The sequence below is a fragment of the Carassius gibelio genome, chromosome A9, assembly GCF_023724105.1.
Source record: "Carassius gibelio isolate Cgi1373 ecotype wild population from Czech Republic chromosome A9, carGib1.2-hapl.c, whole genome shotgun sequence".
Taxonomy (NCBI): Eukaryota; Metazoa; Chordata; class Actinopteri; order Cypriniformes; family Cyprinidae; genus Carassius; species Carassius gibelio.
In genome coordinates this window covers 20,694,733-20,717,091 of record NC_068379.1, presented here as the reverse complement: position 1 = coordinate 20,717,091, position 22,359 = coordinate 20,694,733, and the positions used below count along the sequence as shown (strand labels likewise).

Genomic DNA, 22,359 nt, shown 5'->3' with positions numbered 1-22,359 from the left:
GAATATATTTTCAAAGGATCAGTTCAGAAAACTATGGAAACTAATCCCAAATCATAACTATTGTGTTCTGCACGGCAAGAGCCAAAACAATAAAGCGACACACAAATACACTAAAATGAGCTGCTTTCAGAAATCTGCTGCTTTGTGGCTGGTTAATGAGATTGTTGTTCAGCGTGGTGCTCACAGCAAGCAGGTGGGCACTGTTTTCCACTGTAAGTTTGACAGGTGGTACAGCTACTTTGCTAGTTTCATGTTTGTTTTTGTTCCGCTTTAGCATGAGTGAGGTCTGACTCACTCACAACTGTGTAAAAATAGAGCCACATAATAAACACATTGAATGATTTGAGTTGTGTCTCAGCTTTCCTCTGCTCCCCCCATTTGGAGGCCTCCTTCCTTCCTTATCTCTCTTTTGTTCTATTTTATTGACAAAATGCTATTATTGCTAATTAAAGAGAAAAGGTTCTATTTTTGGTTTCTAGCCACAGTGGTGCATTTCTGTTTGCGATTTTAAATAGGTAACTGAAATTACATTTAATCATTTAGCAGATGCTTTTATCCAAAGCAACTTAAAAATGAGAACAATAGAAGCAATCAGACCAACAAGAGAAAAACAACAAGTGCCATGACAAGTCTCAGTCTAGTACAGACCACGTAGCCAGGTTTTTATTTTATTTTATTTTTTATTTTATTTAAAATTATGATAGTGATGGGTATAATATACAACTACACTTCAAAGAAACACATCTGACTGGCTGTTGCTGGTTTAAGGAAGGTATAGCATAAAAGCTCCTAAATAGATGGAATGGGTTAAATGAATGCTCAAGTGGTTAGTAAATGAAGTATTTTAGACTTTAATCTTTTGAAAAATTCCCCTTTGCTCATGCTCATACATATAATTTTCTACTCAGCCCCTTAAATTTTGTATGCCCAACAAATTTAGCTTCCCGCTTATTTGAACAGATGTTTCTAGTGCTACAGTCGTCAGTTAATGTGGTTTTAAGTCACTTTATAGAATTTCCATCCATGCATACCACTGTGCCAGAAAGTGATCTAAAAGTTATTTGCTTCATTGCTGGTTTTGGTGGGAATTTTTCGCCATGAATCATTGTCTGGGGGTGTAAAAATGACTATTACATCCCTTTCTTTATTAAAACAATTATTACAAAATAAGATGAAAATAAAGGCGTTTTAATAGGTGTTACTGTTAGCATTGTTTTTTTTTCTTTCTTTCTTAATCTCCATATCTCAAAATATTAATTTGTGTAATAAGAATTTGAAAAATTTCCCAAAAACATTAGGAGTTGGTTACCAAAATAACTAAAAGAAACAACAGAAGTACGTTGTCTGTCTGCTGTGTAAACACTTATAATTTATACACGCCCCCCTCCTGTTTAATATTCAGCCCGGCCTGTTTAATCGTTTTCCGTCGTCACGCCCCCTCATTAATTTCAACATGATTCCAGCCCACTACAACTTTTTCTTTATTATTTCCATGCCACGAAGGAGATTTTAATGAAGACGATCTGGATTTCTTTATTGCACAACTTCAGAAAGTATTTTATTTAATAAGTCTAATAAAGACCCCACAAAAGGATTTGGTGATCTCTTTGCTCGACTTAAGCCGTTTTCTTAAACGGGATCGGACACACAGCACGTCATTCTCGGTGCCACTCCCAAAGGATTAAGTTGTTGGAATTGGAATATGGAGCAAACCCACTAAACACGAGAGCGGGAGTCCTCTTAGTGTGTGTCCGAGTGGGTCGCCCCGTGTCCCAGCCTTGCGTGTGCTGGAGATCCCGCAAATATGGGATGTGGACTAAGGAAACTGGAGGACCCGGAGGACAACAGCCCGGGAAAAATCTACTCCACTTTAAAGAGACCACAGGTCGAGACCAAAACAGACTCCGTGTACGAGTATGTGCTGCTGGACTTCAGTCTGGAAGGTACAGATCAGTGCAGTAAACAAAGATTTTATGTGATGCTCGCTTACAAAAAAAAAAAAAAAAAAATCCATCAAAATACAATTCCAGTTATTCCTACTAACGTTACAATGAAAATGCGTTAACTCCGTATTAGTAAACTGTTACAAAATAAAGTAAACGACTACTGTTCTGGAAGGTTTTTTTTAAATGGTACTAACAACTTGAAGTATGTTCGTTTATTTGCAGACGTTTAACGCTTAGCATGTTACATTTTTCATTTTTTTTTCGAGTGTAATGAATGAGAAAGAGCTCCAGTTGTTCCTGGCAAAAGCAGTGGCACGTGCTATGGTTTGAGCTCTGTTTGCACTTTCAGACTTGTGGCATGTTGAATCTTGGCATGTGTGTCCTGAAGTGCGTTCGGGTTTATACCGTTTTGTGCAACACTGCCAGGGCTTTATCACATGTGGAAATGGGTCAAGAGGTTTTTCCCTCAATTAACGGCGTCTGAGGCGCACAGACAACAATACACCCGCGTCTGTTCCACGAGATGACATTCAGTCATGCTCGCTTCCTCTGTGTAGCATTTTCCACCACCTCTTTCATTCTTGGTTTGAAGGGACCATGCGCAGTGTACTTCAAGTTCGTACTACCCACATTCATCGTTTTGAAACGTTTAATGATGTGTACATTTGCCTTGAGGAGAAGCGGGTTGTTTGAAGAATGGTACGGGTTTCTGTTGCGAACCAGCCTTGAGAGGGAGATGGAAAACCCGTAGTGGGGGAGATGGGAAAACTTGTAGTGATCTGTTAGCATGCAGCGGAAAATGTATCCATTCAACTCATGGAGCTTCAGGGATTGTTGTTTGTGTGTGATTTAGGAGGACTAGAATATAATTTTATGATTGGAAATGAGCTGTACAGTTTTTTCCAGTTTTAAAGAAAACTTTCTCTTTTATTTTAATGCCATAGTTATTTCCTTGGTGAAAATGTAAGTTGTAAAATTTAAAAAAAACTATGTAAGGGCCATTTCCCTAAAATTTCAAGACCACTTTTGGATTAACTTGTTTCAGCATAGAATTTCTTTTTTCAGAGAACTACAAATATTACAACCTAATAGAATATTTAAAATTTCTCCTGATAGTGAATAATATCTCCTGAAAGCAAGTCTTGAGTGTCCTATATCCTGCATATGAAAATGAATAACCGTTATTAAAAGCGGAAAAAGTACTTATTGTCCGAACAACAGGCTTGATTTTATGAAATTTAAGCTATCCTTCCATTCTGATGACCATGTGTTTCCTGCACATACATTTAGAATAGGTTTCCGATCAAATCTGAGATGTCTATGGGGCACTTTTCTGTAGATCGGCCTAAATTCTTTGATGGCAACGGATTAAAATCGAAATGTAGTCTAGAAAAATGTAGACAAAATTATGTAAATCTCTAGTTGGTCACACACATTTAAAATTACCGTTTTGTGATTGTAGTGTAGATCTGTTCTGTATCCAGGGTGTTGCTTGGAATGTGAAGCAATTTTGCAGGGTCGCGTGTCTCCACCTGCCCAGGACTCAAATCAATCACTATAGAAGACTAAGATGCTAACCATTTACTACCTGAAACTGACCTACCGTGGAGAACAAACTACATTTACCTAAATTTTAAGGTAACTGATTAGTCCTATTTGAAGTTACCATAACAGGAGTAGAAGGGCAGTTTTTATTTATGTATTTAAGCAAATTTCACAAATGGTACTCTGAAGCACTTAAATGAGATGTTTGGGGGGAAAAAATTAGGGAACCCTTACCGATATCTCCAAGTTATTGGTGTTAATCCGTTACCTGCTGGTGCTAATTTCCTTAATTGTATGAAAATCCCTATTAAACCGGCAGCATGCCTCAAATGTTCACTCAGATTGCAAGATGGCGGGCAGCTCTAAGGTGAATGAATCTCTGTTGTCAAGATGAAGGCCAAAGGGTTGACCCTTTCAGCCTCTGCAAGAGAAGTTGTTCATTCCAAATCTGTTATTTCTTAAATATTACAGTTATACAATTATTCTAATTAATTCAGTTCCCCCAATAAGGTTGGTCATGCACAGGAAGACAGGATGATGTGGAGATAATTGGGAAATCGGTTCAACACTGCAGCTGGAATTGCTCTCCAGTTAAGGATCTGTCTCCTCTGTCTGGGCAGATCTAATGCCGCGTCGTAGTGATGACACGCGTTATCGCATGAATCTTTTACCGGCTGTTTTGAAGGAAGATCAACATTTGCGACAATAAAATATGTGCAAACTGTAATGTAGCTGAGATCAGTTAGTTCCTCACTTTCCACACTGACGTCAAGATCGTTCGCTTGCTTCAGTGAAAGTATAAAGTGCCTAACGTTTTCGACTCGTACATTACACGTCATGCCCTGATGTCACGTGTCATTACGGGATCTTTACGGGTTGTGTGTGAAAGCACGCACATATCCCAGGTAATCATTGGCAGTGTGGAAGTGCAAAATATAGCGACCCGGGAACAATTGCCAGAACACTTTACCCATGTATTTGCCGGAATCGCAGTGGAAAAGGGGCTTATGTTGAAGAGAAGTCCGACTAAGCTCACTCTGCAGGGGAAGAAGAGTGGACAAAGCTCAATGTGAGATACTAGTGATGTCCAGATCTTAATGACAGTCCCTGGAAGTGCTGTCACTTGGTCTCAAAAGTCAACATGCATCAAAAGCCTCAAATAATGGCAGAACAATAAACCTGTTGTAGTGCAACACCTCTTTGGTCAGATAGCTTTTTGTCTGAATACAAACATGTCTACAAGTGTAGAAGTGAGAAGTTTGAGGGGAAAGTCATTTGGCATGTCTGTTCACCCTTTGTTCCAGTTTTTCATTTCTGAGAACACCAAGTGTACAGATGCCTGAAGTGTGAATGTTTGACACTGCTTACCGGTTGACTTATGTTATTTAGACAGATCTGCATCACCGGCTCCTTAACATCGCTCTGTCTGCATATCGAGTGTAACCTGTGGAAACACCTTGGACATGTTTATGTCTGTGAGTGTTTTTGGGTTATAAGATGTAGTTGTAGTTTTGGACTTGGTTCTTCTTTTTAGGCATGAACCTTGTGAACCTTGGCATGTACACCTACTTGGTGTACTATCTAAAATCATGGTAGGGCTGATCATGAAGTTGATATGGACTTTGTATGGCTTGGAAGAAATACCACAGCCGTTGTATTTTGCATACTTCTTGTATAGACACAGACTTGTCATGTCAGGACTCAGGACGGGTCTCTTTCTACTCTAAAGAACTTTTGTTCAATTGAAAGTTTGCTTTGCAGTTCGAGATCCTTCATGGACCCATAGATTTAAATAACTTGTACTTTTAAGAGTGCTGTATAGTGTTTCCGGCAATGTTCACGGTTGGACTTTTGTCAGATAACAAGTCTTGATTGTTGTACAACAGGATTTACAAAGCTACATGTAAATAATCTTAAAATGGTAAAAGGGGTTCATGACTGAATGTCCAAGGTTTGGTAAACTCCATGGCTTTCTTGGATGGTTAATATGTGTATTGAAGTTAACTTTTGATCATGTATTAATGTAATTTCATAAAATGTAAATCTAAGAATTTGACATGTAATTACTGTAATGTTCACTAATGTAATGTTTTTCTCCTTCTCTCATAGCCCAGTCTGTCTGTTTCTCATTTTTCCTCTGAAGCCTTTACACCTTCAGACCCTTTTTCTCCTTTACATCTTCTCACGCCGCCGTATTTATTTTTCTCTTTATTCTCCTCTTTTAAACACATGCACTGCGGAGAACAGAGGCCTCTGTGTGAGTTAACAGGAGGAGGGTGGATTCAAGGGTTTGGGACAAATTGCTGGCCTTTCCAGGGTTCATATCTTTGTGAATAGTCCACCGCTCTTCTTGGCCCCGGAGGACCACTGTGTCTTTGACGCTTCTCTGAAGCTCAGGTGTGAGGGACAGGAATAGATGCGTGCCTGTCAAAGCCCTTTATTGGCCACAGACACTGCTGGGATGATACAGCATTCAGGTAGCTGCCAAATCAGACTTGAGGGGAGTCAAAAACCTCTTCTCCTTCATAGCTATTTACCATTTTTGAGGATGAGTTTACAGGGCGAAGATATTTGGTCTGGGTTTTCTCAGACTAAAGTCATGTTTGCTGGTGTGCCCCAGTGAAAGACTATGTGTGTAGTAGAATGTTGTGTTTTTAAGGCTGAGTGTGTGTGTGTGTGGTGTGGGTCCAACCTTCCCTGTAAACAGCAACTCTTTGTGGACACAGGAAGTGTGTTTGGGGTTGTGGGAGAGGAGGGAGAGGTCAGAGTGATCTTCTGTCAGAAGCTGAAGACAGGAGAAAAAAGCCAACTAAACCGTAGCATGCTATCGAAGAGCCACTTCGAGAAACCTTAACATAGGCTCTGTTCCAACACCGAGTGAGTGGTCTTGCTGTTTGCTGCCTACATAGACTGCATTCTAAGTGGTTTGGAATCTGAAAATCCAATGCTGTACATAGGCTGCTACCATAATATATATTACTAATACTTTTAGTTGTTTTTGATTCCGTAAAACTGATATTTTCACATTGTTAATTCAAACATTTTGAGTTTGTTATTCAGCATGGATGGTTTAAATGTATTAGAAAGTAACAGTCAAGGCATTTGCAATGTTACAAAATATTTTAAATGCTGTTCCTTTAGAATGTTTTTATTTTATCTTTTTTTGTCTAAGAATCCTGGTTTGTTGCATTATTGGATTTTTAGAAATGTATGCACAAAAATATTAATCGTGACTGATGATGAAGTGTTATTGAGAAATGATACTGAATGATTTCTGAAGGATCATACGACACTGAAAACTGGACTAATGGCTGCTGAAATATTTGCAATCACCAGCGTAATTCAAAATTGAATTAAAAACATTTTAAATGGTAATATTTATACTTGTTTTTTTTTTTTTTTTTGTGAAATAAATGGCTTTTGTGAGCAAAAGGGACTAAAAAAAAAAAAAAAACAACAACATTGAAGAGTCTCACTGACTTCGAACTTTTGTGCTATCAGTCATGAATCGTGGTCGACCGATATTGTTTTTTGACTGCCGATCTATTGAAAATCTGGAAGCCAATTGTGTGTGTGTGTGTGTGTGTGTGTGTGTATAGATGACAAAGTATTTTTCACAAATTTAATAAAAATTAAGAAGGAAGTAGACATCGTAACCAACAGGGTATTCTGGGAAGTTTTGTGTGCACTGGGAATATTTCTCAAATAAAGCAAGGCTAACACTCATTTTACATAAACGCATAGTGAAAATGACACTACTTTATTTTCCGGACTAGAAGTCACACTTTTTTTCATAATTTGGCTGGTCCTGCGACTTATAGTCAGGTGCGACTTATTTATCAAAATTAATTTGACATGAACCGAGAGAAATGAACCAATAGAAAACATTACCGTCTACAGCCGCGAGAGGGTGCTCTATGCTGCTCAGTGCTCCTGTAGCCTACACTGAAAACATAGAGCGCCCTCTCGCGGCTGTAGATGGTATTGTTTTCTCTTGGTTCTTGGTTCTAAATAAATGCGACTTACAATCCAGTGCGATTTTTGTTTTTTGTTTTGTTTTTTCTCATCATGATGTATTTTTGGACTGATGCGACTTATACTTAGGTGTGACTTTATTTAGTTCCTGGTTCCTGCGGTGGAAACTCACCGAGTACCAGCCCAAAGTCCCTAGTTCCTGGGTAAAGTTCCTGCGGTGGAAACGTGGCTTAAATGGGCAGTTCTTGGCCAAAAGAAGCTATGAAAAACAATGCACATAATCAAAAGTCTGAATTTGTGAGACAACCTGTAGCTTCATCATATGTTTATTGTTTTAATTCTAATAGCTTAGCTTATATGGTGGGTTCCACTGAGTTTATTGTTGTGCTGTGTTCCGCAGGCAGTCGGCCTACAGTACAGTATCTGTCCTCGCTGTGCGAGCTGCCCCATGCCCTGCAGTCATACTACACCCAGGGCTATGTACTGACTGCCCTGCATCCCATAATCCTCTCGGTGGGCCGGACCCGCTTCCTGCCCTGCAGCCTGCTCTACCGGGCCATTTTGGTCCGCCCACGATCCAGGTAATATTCACCATGACAAGGACCTTTGCAGCCCCTATTCTGTACCCCCAAACCCCCTGACCAGCTCCTTCCAAGTAAATTAACTTTTAATGAGTCAGCATGAATATGTATTAAGATTAAAGTGGGATGGGCTTGTTTTAAGTCATATTGGGGTACTGATGTGGATTAAATTAAGAAGCCCCTGACAATGGTTTAGTTTTTCAACAACCAATCTGAACCTGCAAAGAAGCAGTGAAGAAACAGGACAGGCTCATTTCAATTTAAATGTAAATTGTAAATCATTCAAAAGTAAGGTCTGGGACAGTTGTATGTATGTTAATAGTGTTGCAGTGTGAAAAACCTTAAGATGTGTAATACCAAGTATTGTGCGTACTATTTGATTGATGTCTGAATCCAGAGAGCATAAGCTTGAATGCACTTTTAAGAAGAGAAAAGAGAAACCTGCAAAATGCTTCTTTCTCAGGCATATCCACTCCATTGTTAGCTTGACTTCCTGTCTATTAAGATGCCTCCATCTGGTCATTTCTTGAAGGAAAGCCGCGTAGAAGTATCTTTGCATCCTGTGATATCCAGCTCTACTATTCTATGGTTGCTTAAAGTATAAAATACTGTCTCTAATGGACTAGAAATAGACTTGACAGATGTTAATATAAAAAGTAAGCTTTGTAGTCATTAAATCTTTGCTTGCGTCTGAAGAATCACTTTATATAAGATGTAAATCATGAAATGTGCGGTTTGAAACCAGTTTTCTTTGATGCTGGTTTCTTAATGAACCATTGACCAGTGTGGTCCGTTGGGATCAGAAGGATTAAACATCTTAGCATTTTAGTACTTTGATAATGCATGACATGTCAGGAATAGGAAATGTCCACTACAATAAAGTATGCATAATGTATTCATACAGCGAGTTTAAAATGCATTTCCTTAATTGATGTGTGGTTGCAGTAAACATGCAGTGCCAGTGATTGACAGCTTGCCAGTGTTGCGAGTGGAGGAGTGGCCACTGCCCGGAGAATCTCTGACCAGTGACACAGTGGGACTGCTCATAGACAGGGTCTGTGTTTTCATTTCAAATGCTTTTGTCTGTCGTACATGTACTTTTTTCCATGTCTTTTACAGTGTGTAACAATTGTAATTTTTTTTGAAAAACCAGTTGGGTTATTAGTTCAGGTTTTTACTAGTTTTGGTAAAATCTTCACTGGCACCACCACAAAAAGGAACTATCTATATTTATTTTCAAAAGCCATGTATTTTTATATTTACTAGAAATTATATTAACTTTTTTTTGAGGGGAAGTTGTGGCCTAGTGGTTAGGGAGTTTGACTCCTAACCCTAAGGTTGTGAGTTCAAGTCTCGGGCCGGAAATACCAGGACTTAGGTGCCCTTCAGCAAGGCACTGAACCCCCAACTGCTCTCCGGGCACTGCAGCATAAGTGTGTGTGTGTGTGTGTGTGGTGGGGGCTACTGCATGTCATTCTTTATGTAGAATATACATGAAATAATATAATTTAACATGCATTTAGAAAGTAGATTGGGTAAATTTTCATTTCATGTTGACTATAAATGTCAAAGGTCTTTCTCTTCAAAAATGTATCTGCGTACATTTCTGTTCCTTATAATGGAATGTTTAGATAATCTCATATCATACGACTGTGTGTATGTGTGTGTGTGTGTGTGTGTGTGTGTCCTCAGGTGAACAGCTATGCCAGGGGTGGCGTGAGGTTTGTGGGGTCAGTGCTCCAGCAGGCTGGAGTAGGGGGGTGTAACAGTGGAGTGCCCAGTCCCAGGAGGGGCTGCCGTTCCCCACCCCGCACACCAACTGGAGACGCAGATCTAGAGGGCCGTGGCTACAGCCCAGGTGAGATGTTCCTCTAATCTCATTATGGACCATCTGAAGTCTAACTTACTAAACCGTTTTTATAGATTTAAAACCGATACATAGATGGACTATAAATGCTTTGGATCATGCACGATTGGGTGAAACTCACAAAGAACATGTCACATTTCATCCAGAAGCAAATAGGATTTTTTTTTTTTTTTTTTACTTTAAGATGTTGACAGAGATACATCGTTATTTTTGTATACATGTAAAAAATGTATAACTTTACTATTTGCTTTTATTTTTGATTTTACTTCCTCTTCACTTTGTGTTGAGTGGTGTCTGCTTACTTTGATTAACCCTGTTAAATCTTTCTCCTCTGTGGAGTGCTGGCGTCTCCTCACCCTCTGGGCATCATACCAACCTCTCAATTCTCCATGGCAACCGTTTGAGGGCCACATGTGAGATTAAGAACAGTCAGAGGCTGTTAGTGTCTTAACACGAGTACCGTACCTCGTTTATCTGCCCTGTTACACTTATTAGTTATGGTAGATGGACTGATTTTGACCTATTAAAATGGTGTCTAAAGCAATGATCATTGCATGACTTAATTTACTGAAATGTGCCAGATTATGAAGTTGCACTGTACATTGCACATTGGTCATAACAAAACGTGACGAGACTCCCTATGGTTTTCAGACCTGAGATTGTTGGTGCTGTTTCACTCCTGGGCTCCGGGCTGTGCTCCGCTGGACTCTCTGGCCTGCTGTTACCACCAGGGGGCGCTGTCCATGCGCGTGTCCAGGAAGGGTCAAGTTGTCAGTGCACTCGAAGCTGATTGGCTGGAATTGACCGCAGCTTTCTACCGCAAGGGCTGGTCATTGGTCGACTCCTTTGTTTACTGGGACACACCTAAAGGTAGTTCTCAGACTTAGTTTTGATTCCTGATTCCCTGAGCTGGTTGTTTATCCGCCTGACATGTTTGGGAAAGGAAGATGTCAACATCCTCTTTAGCTCTTCCTAAGGAAGATGTTAAGATTATCATACAAGGTGTTACCTGATTGTTTTTACCAATCCAGAAGCCCTATCATCTGATGATTATTATTTTTTTGTAATTTTTTTTTTTAACCAAGTATATCTTTTCATTCTTTGTTATCCTTCTCCACATCTCTCTAGCTTTAACCGAAGCCATATTTCCCTTCTCCTGTCTCCAACCACAACTAAATTTAGAGCTCATGTCCCTAACCTCACGACCATGCTTCCTGTTTCACACCAGACTAATAGGAGCTAAATCAGATGTGTGTGTGTGTGTGTGTGTGTGTTTGAGACATCTGGAGCTAGTACATTTTCAACATGAAAAGCAGTTTACAAATTAGCTCTAGATTTCGCTCTCTTTTATCCCATGTCATATGTTCCCATATGTATGTTTCATGTGTATATAGAGTGTGTGTTGTCTACCTATATATATGTATGTATAATTGAATTGCAGAAATGTTCTCCGTGTTGGCTCTACAATCTTATTCACTCTTCTTTCATCTGTCACACATGTTGATGCACATGGATGTATCTTGCTGTCTTACAAGTAGTTCAGTTTCATTATCTTTTGTAGGTCATTGACATACTTCCAGCACTGACTAAATGAGACCTACAAATTTTGTCTCAGTGGGTGAAAATATAGAATAACAGAATAAAATGGTCCCCTGCATTAAAAACCGTGAATTTTAACATTAAGATCTGAATAATAATGATAAAAGGAAATCTTCAATAATACTCATGCTTCAGGTTAGGCATTTAAACATTCAGACACATATCCAGACATAACAATGTAAACATGTAGCTGTGAATAGTCATTTATTAGTTCCTACAGTGTGATGTAGATGTTTAATGGTTGTTTTTACAGGTGAGCCGGTGCCCAGGTCTCTAGAGGGGCTGTTTGTCTATGAGGAGAAAAGCATAGCGCCCCCTGCCAATGACACTGTTGTAGTGGAACAGTGGACCGTTATAGAGGTGTGACTGCATGTATGATCACATTATCACATGAAGGAAGTTAAGTGTGCACCATTTTATGTTGTCTTTAATGATTTCCTATTTGTGTCACAGGGTTCAGATGTAAAGACAGACTATGGTCCTCTGCTCCACACATTAGCAGAATTCGGCTGGCTGCTCACTAGTGTGCTGCCCACCCCAATTATTCGCCATGACAGGTGGGACCCTCACAGTACAAGTCATATAATCGTGTTTCTTTACACCTTATCACTTGGGACCCAGCTGACCGTTTTTCTTTTCCTGCAGCGAAGGGAATCTCGCCACCAAGCAAGTTGTTTTCCTGCAAAGACCGGTCAAAGGCCAAACGGTACCACAACACAACCAGGTGCCTGTTTGCTAATCTCATTTAAAAAAATGACATTTGGAAATCTGTTGCATTACTTGTAATTTTGTCTATTAGACATATCTTAAGGACGCAATCCAACGCTCTCCATTGACTTTCTATTGCGGCAAGCTGCCTCCCTGTCATTTCTGACAAAAAAACAGCACTGACTAAAAGCATATGGTGTACAGTAAACAAAAAAAAGTTTTTATAACCTTACCGCAATAGAAAATCAATGGAGAGCGTTGGATATTGTATCTCAACAATATCCAAAGGGGAAGTCGTGGCCTAATGGTTAGAGGGTTGGACTCCCAATCGAAGGGTTGTGAGTTCTAGTCTTGGGCCGGACGGAATTGTGGGTGGGGGAAGTGCATGAACAGCTCTCTCTCCACCTTCAATACCACGACTTAGGTGCCCTTGAGCAAGGCATCGAACCCCCAACTGCTCCCCGGGCGCTGCAGCATAAATGGCTGCCCACTGCTCCGGATGTGTGCTCACAGTGTGTGTGTGTTTGTGTTCACTGCTCTGTGTGTGTGCATTTCGGATGGGTTAAATGCAGAGCACAAATTCTGAGTATGGGTCACCATACTTGGCTGAATGTCTCTTCACTTCTATCTTGTTTTGCTTTCTTTAGGGATCCACACGGCGAGAGGTGTGTAGTCACTCAGTGAGTCGGGGCGTGGATGAACCGCACACAGAGCTGTCGTCTCCATGTTCAGGGGGAATTGGCGGTTTCCCTGTGTTTGGAGGGGGGTATCCCAGTGTGCTGTCCCATTTAGACGAGGGAGGATATGAGCCGGATGACGGGGCTGCAGAAGTCACCTGTATTTGATGGAGTAACTCAAAAGATGCAGTTTTCTTTTTCAAGTTCTGTCAGAAATCTTTGGCGGTTGAGAGTGGCAGCTGCCCTAGAATTTACCACATCACCAGACCACAAGAGACTTGTGTTCCTGTATTAGAAACCGACTTGTGGAACTCTTAATGTTTTTTTAATGTATTTTTTTAACAAGCCATAACGTATTAGAGGCCGGTTTTATTTACACTTGTATTTGTAATTTTAAGCACAAAGTCTGTGCAATGATACTTTGACACAAAGTATCAAAAATAGCACTGAAATACACCTGTTATTTACATCAACAGTATTTCACAGCATTCGCACAATACCACATGTCCAGTTCAAATCACATTTGTCAAGCTCCAACACGTTTTTCTTTTTTATCATCACTGAGTGTCCTTCCTCACTGTTCATATTTTGCTTTTCTTTTTCCTGTTCCTATTTTTTTATTTTATTTTTTTTACTCTAAACCAGCTGACAATTCAGTTGTTTGTTCAAACACCTGCCACAGTTCAACATAAACTCAGGAACCGAGTGTCCAAACAGCCCTTCTGCAGGACGCAAATTTTACTTGCTGTGCAGATTTGTGACATGCTTACATTTTCTTACAGAAATTTCCCAGGTCAAAACATCAGGAATGCTACTTATAGCTTGAGATGCTAGATTTTAAGGGAAAAGCACATGCAGTGTAAACCTATTGAGCTTCAGGCTGGAGCCCATGAAAACTAAATGCTGAATTTGATGCTGTAGTCTGGTTTATCTGATTTGTGCCATGAGCTCAAATGTTGCTTGAATTTTTGTTAATCTCCTGGGAATTTCTTCACATTATCCAAAAGGGAAATGTAATCACACTCTGATTTGCATGTTAAGATGAGCATTTCAGTTCAATAACTGCTATGGGACTATGAGCAGAGTACCGTACTTCCTTTTGTTAGTATAAACAGAGTAGTTCTCCTCAGCTAGGTGGTCAAATTTGTTTTATCTGGTTGGTTTTTCAAACTGAGCTGCAGTGGTGCCATATTACAATTCTTGTAGAATTTTATCCACGTTAAGGGTTGTATTTTTCACGTCTTATGTTGCCTTGACAATGTTTATCCCACTTTGAGGAATGGCAGAATAGAATAAGCACATTTTAGTTCACAAAACAGTATATATCAAACTGCTGTAAATGTTAAAGCCATGATGAACCGAATGAGATGATTCTTCACTTTCAGAAGCTGAGCTCAAGACATTTAACATATTCTTATATGCCAGAACTGTGCAGTATTATTTACCAACTGTAGCATTTAAATGTCTTTCAGGCAGTTTTTTGTAATGTTTTATTAAATGGGTATTTACTTCATATTAAAGTGGCTGTTTGTGTGGTCACTTAGCAGCTGAACATGGCATAAAAAGCTAATGCATAGGCGTAGACTAGGTACAAGTATTTTATTAACAACTGACATAATGAAAATACCATACATTTTCGTTTATTTAAAAAAAGACAAAGTGGGCTGGATAAGAGCCCTTCACCCATGTAATAACTTAACGAGAGAAAAGACGGTGAATACCACCAGACTCATTTATAGTCTAGTGAAGGAGAAAAATAAAGGAAATTCTAACTGGTTAAGCAGGATTTACAATGGAGATGGAGTGAGATATGTACAAGGAGCTGCTGATGTAATGTTTTGATTGTTACAGCTGAGCTGAATGATGAAATTTGGATCAAACGAAGTATTAGTGAGTGGAAAAGTAACATGTCAAATGACTAAAGTTGTACGCCTCTGCGGACTGGATGCTAGAGGCACAAGATGCAGCTCAGGTGTCACTCTCCCCAGCAGTGGCACTCTGCACTTCCTCTTCCAGGATGGGCACAATGAGGTTGTCCTTAGACATGAGGTTGTACTTCATCACGAAACGAGTGAAGCGGTGACACAAGAAAGTCTCATTCTGTGGGAAAGAGATGATCTTTTGATAAAATGTCTATTTGAGGGAACGGTCTTAAGATGCCTCCTACTGACCACAGCAGGCAATGCTGTTTGAAAAAACAGTAGTTGCTTCGTCATGGCCAGTCATTATCAAGCTTAGCATTCACTTTCAATTAAGTAATGACTCCAAAAACTCTGGGAGCTGCTTTCAAAGAAATGACCCTCTTAAAAATCTCATTAGTGGTCCACTTGAAACATTCTTAATGGGTAGCAATTCCTGATTACAGCTGCTCTGTTAAGCAGAAAAATACAGCGCACAGATATTTAGTAAAATAGTTTGTTTTATTACCAAATGATTTTCATGACTGAAGTTCAGGATTGTGAAACGATGCCTAAATAGGCAGTGCAGTAGGTTTTGAAGCAAAGCTGATACTCCGGCTTATGAATTACATAAGTGATCTTTCTTACCTCATACTTGTCAAAAATCTGGCGGTGGTGAAAGTAAGCATGGGAGAAAATCCTATAGATGCGACGGCAAACCGAGCCCAGTTTGGCCACAGATGATTCTTTAATGCTGACGCTATATGGAAATCAGGGAGACGATCAATGGTTACATAAAACATCAACAGCCTGTTAGAAAATCCTAGAAATGAACGTAGTGATTCAGGAGTGCTCAAATCTGCTCAAGGAGATCTACCTTCCTGTAGTTTAGATCAAACCTTCATCTGACACTAGTCAAGTCAATTTTCAAGCATTGTAGGAACTAAACTCTACAAACAGACATATCTAGGAGAAGCATTAAACACACCTGCTTTAACGGATTAGATGTTCAATAACTCACCGGCTGGGGAAATACTTGTTGCTGTTGAGAAGACACGCAGCTCCATCGAGAGTGTGCCTTGTGTAGTCAATGGCAGGGCACTGTGAGCCACCGTAAACAAACAAATCACCATAAGACACAATCATCCATATTTGAGCTTGTCTAATTCAGTCTGTTAAGAAATGAATTAGGTCTGCAACAACAAATGGTTTGGTCTAAATTAAACACAGAGGACACTCACCTCTTTGGGGGTTTTATGGGCAGCACACAGAAAGATCCACTGCTCAGTGGCAGTCATCTGGGTACACGTGTCAGGATGACACTCGATCTGTGGAGCACAGACATCACACATTGTATTGTCTTCATGAATAGAGAACTGTAAAGACTTGCACCAAATAAAACAACCTGGTATTTGACAAGGAGACATGCGTTACTTTTAAATGAATAGTGCTGTACAAACTACTTGAGTTATTTGTGATGTGATACTATAAAAAAGATAATTACCTGCAGTTTAACTGCTAAGCCATTCAGCTCCAAACAGAACTGTCTAGATGTATATATAAAACATAATATTTCCAATTTACACAATTCAGTAACTCCCAATACACAGCAACAAAGAGCATCTGATAAACATTTTGCAGACCCACTTTATATTAAGTGTCTTAAACTACTATGTCCTAACATTTAAATAAGAACTTTGATACAATGTCATTACTGTGTTCATACATGTTTTTTATGTTGTATGTATATTTAAAAACAATACCTATACCTAACCATGCCACAAAACGGAATCTCAGCTCAACAGCAGCAAAAGCATCTTGTAATACAACTTTAACATAAAGTACTACATCGTTTTTAAAGACACCTAATATTTAGCAGAATCTATTTTGTCATCAGAAACAATAGGCTACACATTATTTCAACACTAGATGATGTTAAGGATGAAATGAAGGATCCGAGTTGAAATTCAGACTAATAATATACCTGAGATGTTCATATTTCCACACCCCCTCATCCTGTCCCTCTGGAGGCTCCATGATCTTCTCTATGTTGGAACAATCTGAGCGAATGTTCTGCTGAATATACTGAAAAGGGGGAAAAAAAACAGGTAAACGAGTAAACAAAATGACTTTAAAATATATTCATCTTCAGTAAATAACTTCAGTACTCTTGTCACTTTTTGGAGCTTGAGAGCCCATGACCACTGTCTGGAAAACAGCACCTCTCAAAAATCTCCTTTTGTGATTCATTGAAGTAAGAAAAGCTCTCACCTGCTGCACTGCCAGTGTGCTGTCCATCTCTTCAAAAGACTCATCAGACCAGTTATAGAAGTCCTAATGGATAAAACGAGTTAACAACACAGAAACAACACTGGAATATTCACTACTGTTTAACTACTGTTAAGCAATTACTGTTGACAGTACGTTTGATACATATAGACTTCTAAGCTTCTGGACATTTTAACACTTTCTACGTTGTAAGCATAGATTGTATAATGTTTAGGTCAATTTCTTGACGTATTAATGATTGAAAACAGCAGTGTAAAATAGCTGAAAGCTGCATGACTCGAATATAAAATAGTATATTCAATTAATTGTGTTTTAAATGTAATCATCCAGTGTATTTGAGCATCAGAAGTGAAGTTCATCCGGGTAACTTTACTTTCAGACGGCTGCTAGCTGACTTCAGCTCGCCAAATAACTCGATTATTAAAACCAGCCATTTCGGACACGTCCTGCCTCACAGTTCACTACATATAAAAGTACTTTCAAAAAGGAAAATAAATCCTATTATGACCAATGAAACTGAACAGGATATTCAGCTAAAACCCTTGATTTGGGAATCATTAGTTCTCTCGGCTAACTGCTAGCTTAGCTCTTTAGCATATCTGCGGTTTCCGCTCGCAGGAGAACAAATCTTTTTATTTTATTTTACGTAATTTGCCATTAGAATATACTCTACGAAAAGATTTGAGTGTTAAGAACGCTTTGAAGTGTTATTCGCTGTTCGTTTTACCTTCGCCTTAGTGCCTGGTCTATTCCTCCTCAGAACAGCTGTGCCCTCCGCCATGACCATCTCGACAGATTTAGTTTGATTGACAGCGCGCCCCCACTGGACAAGAAGCGCTACTACAGGAGGAGGTGAGATACAAGACCAAATACTGGACAACAAATAAAGTGACAAGTAACATGTATTAAAACAATTGTATTACTGTATTTAAACTGCTTTAACTGACATGGGGCCTATTGCATTAACAGCCATTATGTTAATAGGCTACTTAATAGCCAAGGGATAATCAGTCTCATTTTTATTCTCAAATTCAAATCAAAGATTTTATGCAACTGAATAAAAAAAAAAAAAAAAAAAAAAAATGTTATCCAAAAAAAAAAAAAAAAAAAAAAAAAAAAAATAATGTAATAAGCTGTTCAAGCAGTTGGTCCCTGACCTGTGTGGAAACTCCTAGGTGGGATCTCATATGCCTTTCACTCCTTCCATAAGCACTATATATATATATGAAGTTTATTTTGCAGGGATTATTAGCCATGAAGTTTATTTTTTTTAAATACTCAAGGACCTTCTAGTACAAACACAAAGCCTTTGGTCCGTTCATATTTATTTCTATTTCTACTTGCAAGTTATCAGACAGTCAGGGTTTCACTTTAGCTATGGTTCAGAAAGCACATATAATCCTAAATGACCCAGATCACCCACTCCGTCTGTTTTTTATTCCATTTCCTTCTGACTGAAGGTACAGATTGCAGATATGCAGGAACACTGACTAGAATAAGCTTTGTTCCTATAGCTATAAGTGCTTTAAACACATTGGAAATCAGCCACATCATCTTACCCTCTTGCATTTGTTGTGTGATTCTTGTACCCACTGCGAAACTTAATTTCCTCTCTGAAGACAAATAAATTATCTATTCTATGCTTTTTTTTTATGTAAATGATAATCACAGTAAACAAGACAATTCCTAGAGTGCGCTCTATTTGTTTGTTTCTTACAAATATTCATTAACAACACTGTAGATGTGTACCTATTGATTGATGAATACAAATGTCATGGCAATTGAAAAACACTTTTATTATATAATTCTGATTAAAAAGGTCTAGGAGTCTGGTTACTTTCAGAAGGCACTGTACAATAATTATTTTATTTATACCTTCTGATCACATCCTGCAGCACAAATTCATAACTCAATGGAAATTATTCAGGGAATAAAAAGTTGTTCTGTAAAACATTCATTTCCAACCCCTATAGTTAGTTCACTAATTACTTTAGAATCACAATAAAAAAAATTACAAAAATCCATCTGACTCCATTATAAACTTCTAAAATGTTCGAATTAAAGAACACAATTCATACTTGAACAAACACTTAAACGAACCATTCATGACTCTTGAATTTAATGTAATATCCTAAAACACACAATTTAGACTAGAGTCCACTTTCATGTTTCAGCATTCACATGTTCAGTTCCAAACTGTGCCATGAAGAAGTAAGATGAAACATCAACAACACTTTATTTTAAACAAAACTTGATCATACTTATTTACAATCGAATGACAAAAAAGAAAAAGAAAAGAGACATTAAACAACCATTCTCTCTATGAACTCCAGATTGACAGATGGTTGAACAAGCAGACTTTATTCTACATATTTGCCAAGTATATCTCCATCCCGGAACAGGAAATAGTCCTACAAAAGAAAATTTAAATATAAGAATAGTCATTATAAAATCAAGTCACTATTATACAAATAAAAAAATTTTTTATTTGGTTACATGTTTTATATATATATATATATATATATATATATATATATATATATATATATATATATATATATAAACATAAAATAGGTTTAAAAGTTGTGAGTTATGAAAATTATATGATGCAATTCCTTTATAATGTGTATTCCATTTTTCATTCGCGTTAAATGTAATATGGTGACTGACCTGACTAAGGTCTATAATAAAATGCCAAGAGCTTTAAAAAGGTTTAAATAATGTATAAACATTAATTTATAGTAAGTAGTACATAATGAAGAAGTGAAGAAGTAAAGACAAATCTAATCATGGCAAAATGTTCAAACCTTATCTTCAAGATTAACTTTAGTTCCTCCATACTCCGGCAGCAGAACTTTATCCCCAACTTTGACACAGACAGGTGTTACTTTCCCATCCTAAAAAACAGACAGCATTTAAACTCTGAAATACAGCCTCGATCTCACACACTGTAATGAAATACTTATATTAGATCATAAAATATAAGTTAAAAAGCCACCTTGTTGGTGGATCCAGGACCCACTGCTACCACTGTAGCCTGCAGCACTTTGGCTTGAGACTTCTCTGGAATCATGATACCTCCTTTAGTCACAGTCTCTGCAGCTAACCGCTCCACCAACACACGGTCGAACATGGGGAGAAATTTCCGGAAAGCCTGCTTTGGGGGAAAGGCATGTTTAGTACAAGGTAGAAATAGTCAGTGTATGTTTGGCAACACTACAAAGCAGCATTCCACAAATGTACCACTAGGGGGAATTAGAGACTAGAAAACAGAAAATTACTTTTTTTTTTCTCTCTCTTTAGTTTTTGCTAAATTGCCAATCTATGATCAAAGGTGTTCAAATAATATAACTATTTTGGAAACATTTTATTAAAAAAAAAGCAGGCTTCTTAGTAATGGTTTCCTAAAATGCACTACTATACGCTCTTGACTTCAGCTGAATTCTTAAGAGCTCTGGTTCACAACAATATATAAGACAACAATTTTAAGTTACTATATTAGATGCATACTTTAAACAGATACCTAGGAGAAGAAATGCTCTGATCATTATGGTTCACAAAGTTTCAAAGACAACAGCAGCTGCTTATCCAAGAACAGATGAGTGTGTGTGTGTGTGTGTGTGTGTGTGTGTGAGTGTGTGTGTGTGTGTGTGTGTCCTTGAGTGAAGGTCATGTGTGAGGGATAGGAGATGTTTAGGGTTCATGTGGGGGAGAAGAGAAGTTCAGAGGTTTTGTAAATGTTTACTATCCCGCTGAAGGACTAGCAGCGTGATAAACTTCAAGGCTGAATGGTTAGGAACGTAGAAGATTCTAGAATTAATCAGTTTTGCATTTAGTCTGGCCTCATAACACATTTAAAGGCAATTCATAATGTATGTCACAAATGTCTTTCGTTATTGTCTGGTAGCCAATAAAGTATAAGTATTATTATAGTCATTTAAAAAAAAAAAAGGTTAACAGACAAATAAACTGTCATAAACATTTCTAAAGATAATGTCATCTCGAAGCCTAAATTTTAATTTAAAACAAAAGAATCACAGTTACTGTACATCACATTAGACATGTGTTCTCCTCCTTTCAAAATGACCCGGAAGTTCATATCTTGCTGAAACGCTATTGGTTGTACTGATCTTGGAGCCTAGCAGTGACAACTTGAAGTTATGATAATGGAAATATGTTGAGTTTTCATATGCAAGATGTTACTGAAACCTGCAATAAAAATACTTTCTACACGTGAACAGAAATGATCATTTCTACAGACTTGACATATAAATTAAAATTGTATTTGTTGTAAAATAAACATACCACATTTTTAAACAACACTTTTAAACAATAACGTTACTCGTCTACAAACCAACGAACTGGTAAGATTTAATGAAAGCAAACCGAGTTCCATGTGAACTCACCAATCCTGCTCACAGCAAACCAGCCATTTTAAACCTCTTATATAAACATTGCATGTAATAAGTAACAAACTTGGCATCGCATCATTTTGTTATTAACTCAAAGCACGAATACATTCCTAACCGTGACCTTGCAGCTGTAATAGATGGACGCTTATAAAACATTGTGCTATCTCTGTCACACAAGTCAAATTAATCACAGAAACAACTAACTCAGATGGTGCAGCTATATATGTTAACATACAAGTCTTACCATTTCTGATCTTTATGAAAAGCGCGTCCGCAGATCAGCAACAGACAGTCACACTAGACCACTTGATTCCTCCGATCCACGTGAAGAAGAAATGTCTGGAATAGCACTGCGCATGCGCCGAGAGGTAACGCTAAATCGACCCCCGCCCCGCGATCGAGAATATTCCTTGGTCGCCTAAACGTTACATTAATACATTTGAATATTTTTTTCATGTTTCAAAGCCACTGTTAGTTTGGAAACCAAGTGTTTTATACGCTTGACATAGCACTTAACAACTGTAATATCTGTAATGTTTATGTATGGCTTTCAGTACAGAGAACAATAACAAGTGATTCAAACGTAAAATATGGCGACAAAGAATGCAAAATTAAAGTTGATTACAAATAACAAAAGAAAAGTAGTAAAAGGCTACCTAAATAGGTACCTAAATTATAAAATAATAATACTAACTCACTCTAAATACGAGAAAAAAACATTATACAACATGAATACAAATATATTGACTCAATCAATATGTTAGATATGTTAGACTTTTAACCGAATAAAAAAAAAGTCAAATGCAATAATTTTCCTTGTTGCACAATTTTGACCTCTGACGTCTTTTTTTCTCCAATAGAA

The 22,359-nt window shown here is 38.1% G+C and overlaps 2 protein-coding genes across 5 annotated transcripts; one reads left to right on the top strand and one right to left on the bottom strand.

The window, feature by feature from the left end:
* Positions 1–1,476: 1,476 nt before the first annotated feature.
* rftn2 (raftlin family member 2) lies at positions 1,477–14,418 on the top strand. Its single transcript, XM_052606282.1, has 9 exons — positions 1,477–1,943; positions 7,867–8,047; positions 8,993–9,101; positions 9,740–9,905; positions 10,566–10,784; positions 11,767–11,873; positions 11,967–12,070; positions 12,159–12,237; positions 12,869–14,418. The coding sequence occupies exons 1-9, from the start codon at positions 1,805–1,807 to the stop codon at positions 13,064–13,066; spliced, it is 1,302 nt and encodes a 433-aa protein (XP_052462242.1). The 5' UTR covers positions 1,477–1,804; the 3' UTR covers positions 13,067–14,418.
* A 64-nt stretch (positions 14,419–14,482) lies between these two features.
* Positions 14,483–21,910, bottom strand: LOC128019924 (MOB-like protein phocein). Of its 4 annotated transcripts, XM_052606287.1 has the most exons (9): positions 21,742–21,910; positions 20,084–20,242; positions 17,068–17,130; positions 16,781–16,881; positions 16,301–16,343; positions 16,038–16,124; positions 15,818–15,897; positions 15,445–15,556; positions 14,483–14,998 (listed from the first exon to the last, which is right to left on the bottom strand). In XM_052606287.1, exons 1-9 carry the CDS (start codon positions 21,742–21,744, stop codon positions 14,867–14,869), a joined length of 780 nt encoding a protein of 259 aa, XP_052462247.1. In that variant the 5' UTR covers positions 21,745–21,910; the 3' UTR covers positions 14,483–14,866. The 4 variants fall into 4 exon arrangements, with proteins under 4 accessions (XP_052462247.1, XP_052462244.1, XP_052462245.1 ...); XM_052606284.1 differs by lacking the exons at positions 20,084–20,242; positions 21,742–21,910 and adding an exon at positions 17,813–17,963; XM_052606285.1 differs by lacking the exons at positions 14,483–14,998; positions 15,445–15,556; positions 15,818–15,897; ... (2 more) ...; positions 16,781–16,881; positions 17,068–17,130 and adding exons at positions 18,861–19,496; positions 19,893–19,982.
* Between the last annotated feature and the right edge of the window lie 449 nt (positions 21,911–22,359).

Excerpts from the sequence above, each read along its gene's own strand:
- LOC128019924 (XM_052606287.1), bottom strand. Across the intron at positions 17,131-20,083 it reads GTCCTGGATCCACCAACAAG|GACTTCTATAACTGGTCTGA; the intron begins GTGGCTTTTTAA and ends TTTATCCATTAG. Across the intron at positions 15,898-16,037 it reads CCCATAAAACCCCCAAAGAG|TGCCCTGCCATTGACTACAC; the intron begins GTGAGTGTCCTC and ends GGTGGCTCACAG.
- rftn2 (XM_052606282.1), top strand. The coding sequence starts at position 1,805 with ATGGGATGTGGACTAAGGAAACTGGAGGACCCGGAGGACAACAGCCCG. Across the intron at positions 11,874-11,966 it reads AACAGTGGACCGTTATAGAG|GGTTCAGATGTAAAGACAGA; the intron begins GTGTGACTGCAT and ends TTTGTGTCACAG. Across the intron at positions 12,071-12,158 it reads CCAATTATTCGCCATGACAG|CGAAGGGAATCTCGCCACCA; the intron begins GTGGGACCCTCA and ends CTTTTCCTGCAG.